Raw genomic sequence first — 9,928 nt, forward strand, 5'->3', positions numbered from 1 at the left:
GACTTTTTATGGAAACTACACCAAAAGTAGCGAAATCAATCACAACGAAAGGACCAAGCCATTTAGTTTTTAACTTTACGGGCATGAGTTTAATAGAAGAATTATATAAAAGAACTTTTTGCCCTATTTCAAATTCTTTTCGTAAGATTTTTTTATCATGCAAAAGTTTAGTCTTTTCTTTGTAAGTCATAGAATTTTCACATGCTTTTAATCTTAATTCTTCTAATTCTAGCAAATCTATGAATCTTTTCTCACCGACTTCTAAGAGAGATAACTTGCATTGTCTAATAGCCCAATATGCTTTATGTTCTATTTCTACAGGGAGATGACAAGGCTTACCGTACACAAGCTTGAATGGAGATGTGTCCGGTGTATTACAAAGACCAAATGGCATACACCTAAATGCATAAGTTCCATAATCAGAAGTAAAAGTTGTTTTCTTTTGGTCTTCACATGATATAGAAATTTGGTAAAAACCAAAAAATCCATCTAAGAAACAAAAATATGATCTATCCGCTAAACATTCTATCATTTGATCAAGAAAAGGTAAGGGGAAATGATCCTTTTTTGTTACCTCACTGTGTTTTCGATAATCTATGCACATTCTCCAACATTTTGCATTCGCATCGGAACCATCTCACCTTTTTCGTTCTTCACAACGGTCATCCCGATCTTCTTTGAGACCACATGAATTGGACTTACCCATGTACTATCCGGGACGGGGTAGATAATTCTGGCATCTTCTAGTTTTAGTACCTCTTTCATGACAACTTCCTTCAATGTTGGGTTAAGCCTTCTTTGTGGTTGGATTTTTTCTTTTGCTCTCTCCTCCAAGATAATACGGTGCATGCAAAAAGTGGGAGATATGCCCTTGATGTCGTCAAGAGTACAACCAATGGCTTGCTTTTTCTTCTTCAAGACTTGGATAAGTCTTTCTTCTTGTTTTTGGTTTAGTTCCCTTGAGATGATTACGGGAAACATATTCTTTTTTCCTAAGAATATGTATGTCAAGTGTGGTGGGAGAGTTTTGAGCTCAATCCCTAGTTTCTGTGGAGAAAAGAAAAGATTATCATAATTATTTTTTTCTAAAGCATAGTGAACATTGGGTTCCAATAATTCTCTATTTTCAACTATTTCTTGTTCAAAAAATTCATCATGTATAGACAATTCATCAACTTCATCATGCAATTCTGATGAACATAAAGACAAGCATTCATCCGAATATCTCATGGATTCAAAAATATTGAATGTGACAATGTCTCCATCAAACTCTACACCCAAGGAACCTTTATCAACATTTATAATGGCTTTTACAATTTTAAGAAAAGGTCTTTCTAATAAAATAGAGTGAGATGGTTTTAGGCATGCTTCATTCATTTCTAATATGTAAAAATCCACCGGAAAAATTAGTTTGTCAATTTTCACAAGGACATCTTCAACTATTCCTAATGGTGAAATAAGAGATCATCCGCTAGTTGTATGCATACACTAGTTTTTTGCAAATTATTGAGTTCTAGATCTTTAAAGACATTGTATGGCGTGACATTTATGGATGCTCCTAAGTCAAGCATTACATGAGAAATTAGCCTATTTCCTATTACACAAGGTAGAGAAAACATACCGGGGTCATTGCATTTTTCTGGAATATTACTCTTAAGAAGAGCCGAAACATTTTGAGTTACCATTGGTCTTTCTTTTGTTTTCCTCTTGTTGGTACACAACTCCTTTAGAAACTTTGCATACCACGGGACTTGTTGGATTGCATCGAGAAGGGGCAAGTTTATTTGCACCTTTCTAAACATCTCCAAGAGTTCTTCCTCCTTGGGTGTTTCCTTCTCTTTTGGAGTCAACCTAGAGGGAAAAGGAGGTTTAGGTATGTAAGGAGTAAAATCATTAAGAGGAGATTTATCATTTTTAGAATTAGATGGTGAGGGGTTTGTTTCAACCTTTTCTTCCTTGGACTCATTCTTACTATTAAGAGGTAAGGGTTTGGAAGTTACCTTTTTCTCTTTGGAGGTGGGAGTGTCAAGAATCTTACCACTCCTTAGTGAAATGACACTTACATTAGCATGGCCCGGTTGAGCTGAAAGTTTGCCTTTCCCATCCATCTTACTTGTGGTTGTAGTAAGCTGAGTCATTTGTTGTTTCATCTCTTGTTGAAAAGAAAGAGTGTTAGTTGCCAAAGCTTTGATAATATCTTCAAGATTCGTACCTTGCGTTGAAGAGGTGGATGGTGCGTGTGTGTGCTTTTGGTTGTCATTCCCCCATCTTAAGTTTGGGTTGTCTCTCCACCCCGAATTGTATGTATTACCGTGGGGGTCATATCTTCGAACAATGTTTACATCCTCGATCACCTCGGGACATTTGTCATTTTGATGACCAACCAAGCCACAAACTCCACACTTTGTTACTTTAAGAGGAGTACCTAGTACAAAAGAAGTAAGAAGAGTAGTCATATTTAACATTTGTGATTTTAATTCACTTACCTCTTTTATTAGAGAATTGTCAAGCTCCGATGCTTTATTCCCAAAGCTTTGAGAATTTTCTGCCATTCTTGAAATGAGCTCCCGTGCTCCAGTGGGGGTCTTGTCGGCTAGAGCTCCTCCCGCCGCCGCATCTACCGTATTCCTGTCGGAAGACAAAAGACCAGAGTAAAAATATTGTATTAAAGAAAGGCTGGAAATATGATAGTGAGGAAAGCTAGCACAAAGCTCTTTGAATCTTTCTCAATATTCCGAGAGGGATTCTCCAAAGGCTTGTCTTATCCCATAAATTTCTTTCCTAATATTGTTTGCTCTAGAGGCAAGGAAAAATTTCTCTAAGAATTTCTTTTTTAGACTACCCCAAGTGGTTATGGAATCCGGTTCTAAGTAGTAGAGCCATCTATTTGCTACATCCGTAAGGGAAAAAGGAAAGGCTAGTAAATTTAGTTGTTCTTCCAAGATGTCGTGAAGCCTCATGGAATCACAAACCATATGAAAATCCTTAAGATGTTTGTGTGGGTCCTCTCCAGAACTTCCTTTAAAGGTGGGCAAAAGATAGATAAGTCTCGATTTTAATTCAAAAGGTTGAGTGGTTGGGGGGTATGACTATACAAAGAGGTCTTTGGTCTTCATTGGGCTCAGCAAGCTCTTGAAGGGTCTTTTCTCTAACTTCACCCATATTCTCTCTAACAAGGTTTGGATCTAAAGGAGAATCTAGGCTAGGTTCTAAACCTCTTAAAGGTTCTTGGTTAGAAAGATTGGGGATGCTATTCTCTTCTTTCCTTTCTCTTCTAATTCTACGAACCTCCCTATTTAAATCTTCAAAGTAAGAAAATTCTAAATTTGAAGAACAGGTCATGCAAGAAAGGAGATGAGAGAACACAAAAAATTCTACACGATCCTTTTATGCCTATATATATATATATATATATATTATTTTTATTACAAAATGAATATAAGAAGCAAGAAGCTTTAAAAAAAAGTTTGAAATCAAAAAGTCTTGAAAACTACACCATGCTCCCCAGCTACGACGCCATTTTTAGAAGGATGTTATTTGAGGTAAGTCGTTATCAAAATGATAGGTTGTCATGGATGTAAGTGTGCAAAACAAGAATTTATTCATAGTCTAAAATAAAAGAATACAAGAATAGAAAAAGACTAGATGAAATATGAGGGTTAAGGATTACCTCAATTACATTTCAAAGTTATCTTTTTATCCTTTCTTACCTTTGTGGAAATTGGGAGTAGTATGGGGAAGAAGGGTGTCGAACCCTATAGAGCACTTAGGATTCAAAACTTCAAGACTCACAAAAAAGGTCGATTAGTAGCTTCAAGATCTACAAGAAAATTAGAAACACAAAAAGGGGGGTTTTATGGAAATAATTTTTGAACTATAGTAAAGAACAAGCATTAAGGGATGATTAGTGACAACAAGTAATTCAAGTAAAGTTTTTCTTTCAAGTTTAGTAGAGGGACTTTTTCTTGGGTAATGACAATGTTTCTTATCATTGAAAAAGAAAGAAGATCAATTAATCTTTTCTTGAATATGTAAGAATGGAATGTGTACAAAAAGAAAGTAACCAAATCTCTATTAAAACATGATCAATCTCAGCGACCAAAGCATGTTCAAACCGAGGCAAAATTTATGCTATTCAAGATTTGCTAAGGAAGGGATAGCCACTACCCTTAGCAAAATTAATGTTCATTTCAAACTTGTTATTCAAGAACCAATTAGTAGAAAATTAAAGACAATCTGAACAATTAATTCATCATAACAAACCATTGTAAATCTAAATTTAAGTTCAACACTTTAAGAGTTTGTAAAGAAATTTCAATGAAAAATTGATGGGGAAAATTTATTTGTTTTATTGAAATTTCAAAAGAAATTGCAAAGGGAAACAAGCAATCAAATAAAAAATTGAAAAGATATAGAAAGGAATTTAATTCTGAAAGAAAACATGGTAATTTGACCCAAGAAAAAGTCTCAAAAGATTACCTTAGCCCATGAAGATTGATGAAGTTCTTGAAGAAATGTTGAGGGAAGAATCCATTTATTTAACAAAAGTAATCTTTTATTAATAGAGTTTCAAGAATTTGCTACAAGAATTGAATGAGAAAGAGAGTTTTGTTTTACTTGGAATTTCGTTTTTCTCTCCCAAAAAATATGATGCATTTTATAAAAGGGGAAATGAGAGAAAAAAGTGGAATTTGTTTAAAAACTGCCATTTTGCAATTTATTTTGGGGAAAATGATGAACTGGGTCACAAATGGGTTGGATCGGGTCTTAGGTTGACCCAATTGAAGAAAAAAAAATAAAAAAAAATTGCAAATGATTAGATTCAAACTCACGATGGGGGAGAGGCGCGCGCAGACGAGGGAGCGATACGTGGGGACACGTGGGTCGCGTATCAATTTGCGGATCGGATTGTCGGGTCAGATTTCAGGTCGTGCAGAAAATGAAAGGAAAAATAGAGGCGCACCTGGGGTTTGAACTCGTGACTTCGCGGCGGACACGTGGCACGATCTGCTTCGTTAAATTTCTCAGTTTTGCCCTTGAACTTGTTTTCGACTTCGTTATAACTCCGATTTAAGTGATTTCAGTGGCGTTGGACTTGTATCGGGGTGAAGTTTCATATTATTCATAAAAATGACTGTTCACACAAGATTTCCGAAGAAATTTAATTCGTGGAGTTGAACTTGTGTTGATGTTGTATTTACGTTGATTTGATGCGATGTGGTTTGATCTCTAGAATTTGATCATGTGATTCTCTCTCTGCTGGACATTTACGCTTGATTTAAAGAAGCGAAGCACATGATGTTCTTGGAGTTGGAGTCTTGGAAGAAAGCTTGGATCTTCAAATGAGCTTCAATCTTTGAGGGTGTTCATGAAGTTGGAGTATTCGAAGAAAACTTGTATCTTCAAAGGAGCTTCAATCTTCGAGGGTGTTCTTGAAGTTGGAGTCTTGGAAGAAAGTTTGTATCTTCAAAGAAGCTTCAATCTTTGAGGGTGTTCTTGAAGTTGGAGTATTTGAAGAAAGCTTGTATCTTCAAAGGAGCTTCAACCTTCGAGGGTGTTCTTAAAGTTGGAGTCTTGGAAGAATGTTTGTATCTTCAAAGAAGCTTCAATCTTCGGTGATCGGGGTTTCAATCTTCAAGGTTGGTTGACTTTAGGAGTTGAGGAGGCTTCTATCTCTTGGGAGAATTCTCTCTAGACCTTCTGGAGTAAAAAATTTTCAACCCTTGCAAATGAAGAGAACTCCTCTATTTATAAAGTTCCCTGGTGGGCTTTTATTGACTTGGGTTGGTCTGATCCATGGACCATACCCATGGATTGAATCACTTGGATTTGGGTCATATTTAATTTTGGGCTAAATTAAACTTATTTTTTTGGCTCAATTGAATTTTAGCCCAAGTAAATAATATTTAATTGAACCAAAATAATTAATTTCATCCAATTGCAACAATAAAGACATGTGACATTGTTAGAATTGTCCAATTTGTCTTCAAATTTAATTTGGGACACATACCAATTTTTAGTTAATCCCAAATACAATTATTTTAGTAAATGATGTGGTAATTTGTGATTGATTCCAAAATTTCTTATTCAACAATGACATTTTAGTGAGTAAATGGATAAAGGTTGGGAAAAATTAGTCTAATAATGTTAGGTCTAAAATAGCCCTAACAATGTCCAGCATACGTGTTGGTGCAAAACCCTAAAAATTGGAACGTCGTTCAAAATTATGCCTATTTGTAGGATATCCAAAAGAATCAAGAGGTGGTTTGTTTTATGACCCTCAAGAAAATAAAGTATTTGTATCGACAAATGCTACGTTCTTAGAGGAAGACCACATAAGAAATCATCAAACTCGTAGTAAACTAGTATTAGAAGAAATTTCCAAGAATATTACAGATAGACCTAGTTCATCCACTAAAGTAGTTAATAAAACTAGGAATATTGGTCAAACACATCCTTCTCAAGAGTTGGGAGAACCTCGACGTAGTGGGAGGGTTCTATGACAGCCTCATCGTTATTTGGGTTTAAGTGAAGCTCAAATCGTCATACTTGATGATGGGATAGAGGATCCATTGACCTATAAACAGGCGATGAATGATGTACACTGTGACCAATGGATCAAAGCCATGGACCTCGAAATGGAATCTATGTATTCCAATTCTGTCCAAACTCTAATAGATCAACCAAATAGTGTAAAACCTATTGGTTGTAAATGGATCTACAAGAGAAAATGAGACCAAGATGGTAAAGTACAGACTTTTAAAGCTCGACTAGTGGCAAAAGGTTATACACAAAACGAGGGAGTGGATTATGAACAAACTTTCTCTCCTGTTGCCATGCTAAAGTTGATTAGAATACTCTTATCCATCGCCAATTTTTATGATTATGAAATTTGGTAGATGGATATCAAGACAACCTTTTTGAACGAAAATCTTGAGGAGAGTATCTATATGGTCCAACCAGAGGGGTTTATACAAAAGGGTCAAGAACAAAAAGTTTGTAAGCTTCAAAAATCCATATATGGATTAAAACAAGCATCTAGATCTTGGAATATAAGGTTTGATATTTCGATCAAATCTTATGGTTTTGAACAAAATATTGATGAACCTTGTGTTTACAAAAGAATCATCAATTCTACTATAGCATTCTTAGTTCTATATGTAGATAACATTCTACTCATTAGGAATGATGTAGGTCATCTAACTGATATTAAGAAATGGCTAGCTACGGAATTCCAAATGAAAGATTTGGGAAATCCTCAATACGTTCTTGGTATCCAAATAGTTCGAAACCGAAAGAATGAATCACTAGCCATGTATCAAACATCTTATATAGACAAAATGTTGTCAAGATATAAGATGCAGAATTCCAAAAAGGGTCTGTTGTCGTACAGATATGGAACTCATTTATCAAAAGAACAATGTCCAAATACACCTCAAGAAGTTTAGGATATGAGAAACATTCCCTATGCTTCTGCTTTTGGAAGCCTGATGTATGCAATGTTATATACTAGGCCTGACATTTGCTGTTCAGTAGGGATGGTTAGTAGATATCAGTCCAATCCTGGACGTGATCATTGGACAACCGTTAAGAATATTCTAAAATATCTTAGAAAAACAAAAGACTACATGCTTGTGTATGATTCTAAGGATCTGATCCTTACTGAATACACTGACTCAGATTTTCAATCTGATAAAGATGCTAGAAAGGCTACATCGGGATCAATTTTCACTCTGAATGAAGGAGCAGTAATATGGAGAAGCATAAAACAATCATGTATTGCTGACTCCACTATGGAAGTTGAATATGTAGCTGCCTGTGAAGCAGCAAAGGAAGCAGTATGACTTAAAAAGTTCTTAACAGATTTGGAAGTCGTTCCAAATATGCATCCACCAATCACCTTATACTTTGACAACAGAGGTGTAGTTGCAAATTCACGAGAACCTAGAAGTCATAAACGAGGAAAACACATTGAACGAAAGTACCATCTTATCAGGGAAATCGTACATCGAGGAGATGTTACAGTAATAAAAATCTCCTCCAACCAAAACATGGCTGATCCGTTTAGAAAAGCTCTCATGGCTAAAGTGTTTGAGAACCACCTACATGGTTTAGGTCTAAGTTGTTTGTAAACTAGGACAAGTGGGAGACTTATTGGGATTATGCCCTAGTTTAATATATATGTTTATTGTACTCATATATATTCTTCTCTCATTGTTAAAATTCTAACTTTGTGTATCCTACTGGGAGTCCAAGTGGGAGTTTGTTGGAATTTATGTCCTAAAACTCATACTTTGTTATTTGATTCAATAAATTTATTATTGAATGCTATAATCTTAAAACCAATAAATTTTAAAGTCGTGAGGCTATTTTACTAAGTTTGTCAATATATTTGAACTTTATGTAGAGACATAAACATGGATTAAGTTCGAGTTAATAGCCCAAATAGTCTATAGTGTATGAATTAGGTTGGACGCTTTATTTTGAAAAAACACTATGGATGCGGCCCGCTCCGTAGTTAGTACAAACGATGTAATCCTGAATCGTTCATGTGAAGACATGAGAGTGGGGGCATCCTATGTAAATGGTTTACATAAGACTGGAACCGCAAAATAGTCACTTTTAGTTATAACACCGTAAACTATAAACTGACTATTTCAATTATGATGACCTAGGTAACTAGATCTTAATCCTAAGCTAACTATGAACTTCTGTTCATTCGGTAGTATCATTAGATTTTCATACGTGAGGACAGCTTTTTGTCGCTGGCCCAATCAGCCTCCTCTTTCAGAGATAAGACCGAATGGATAGATAGGGACATAGGGTGCAAGACGGGATTCACTGCTACCCACTTCAGGGATAGCAGAGAGGTTGTTCCCTTAAGGATTGAATCCAAGTCTATAACAAGGGGCCCTACCTTCTCATTGGCCCGAGAAGGATTCAGGTTTATAGGTTGGACCTTAAACCAATTGTTCAATAGTGGATAAGTGGGCCTTGAAGTCCTCGGAGTACAAGCCCCGAAGATCGAAAGACTTATGACCAATACAGAGCAAAGGGAAGAAACCATCGGGGGATCGCTTTTTGCCCTAGGACGAGAAAACTGAGTTCGGGACATTCTTGGTCGCGTTTTCATGGGACAAACACCAGAAGTCCTCGAGCTCAACCTATTTGCTCCGCTGCAAGTGCATTTCCAGTGGTTTCTGACACCGGACAAGCGTTCGCCACTCGTTGCAAGCATTGGCCATCTTTTGAACCGTTTTGGGTCGAACCACAATTCTCCCTCCAACGAGCTCGCTTCACGACCTATACCTTGGGTAAACATGTGAGGGAGCATCCCAGAAGTGTGGGTTGAAGTCCTCAGAGTACGAGCCTCGAAGATCGAAAGACTTATGACCAATACGGTACCAAAAGGAAGAAACCTTTGGGGTACCATTTTTGCCCTACGACGAGAAAACTGAGTACGAGGCATTCTCGCTGGCGTTTTCTAGGGACGAGCACCGAAAGTCCTCTAGCTCAGCTTGTTTCCTTCACTGCAAGTGCATTTCCAGTGGTTTTTGACGCCGGACGAGCGTTCGCCACTCGTTGGAAGCATTGGCCATCTTCTGGACCATTTTGAGTCGTACCACAGTTCTCCATCCAACGATCTCGCTTGTCGACCTATACCTTTGGAAAACGTGTCAAGAAGCATGCCAGGAGTGTGGGTTGAAGTCCACGGAGTAAGGGCCTCGAAGATCGAAAGACTTATGACCAATACGAAGCAAAGGGAAGAAACCATCGGGGGACCGCTTTTTGCCCCTGGACGAGATAACTGAGTCGAGGGCATTCTCGCTCGCATTTTCTTAGGATGAGTATTGCAAGTCCTCGAGCTCAGCCCGTTTCGTTCGCTGGAAGTGCATTTCCAGTGGTTTCTGACACCGGACGAGTGTTC

General features: G+C 37.1%; 1 protein-coding gene across 1 annotated transcript; it reads right to left on the bottom strand.

The window, feature by feature from the left end:
- Positions 1-1,445: 1,445 nt before the first annotated feature.
- On the bottom strand, positions 1,446-2,552 carry LOC103503078 (uncharacterized). Its single transcript, XM_008467249.2, has one exon. The coding sequence runs from the start codon at positions 2,550-2,552 to the stop codon at positions 1,446-1,448; it is 1,107 nt and encodes a 368-aa protein (XP_008465471.2).
- Positions 2,553-9,928: the final 7,376 nt, after the last annotated feature.

This window comes from Cucumis melo, chromosome 6 (assembly GCF_025177605.1).
Source record: "Cucumis melo cultivar AY chromosome 6, USDA_Cmelo_AY_1.0, whole genome shotgun sequence".
NCBI classification, from domain to species: Eukaryota; Viridiplantae; Streptophyta; class Magnoliopsida; order Cucurbitales; family Cucurbitaceae; genus Cucumis; species Cucumis melo.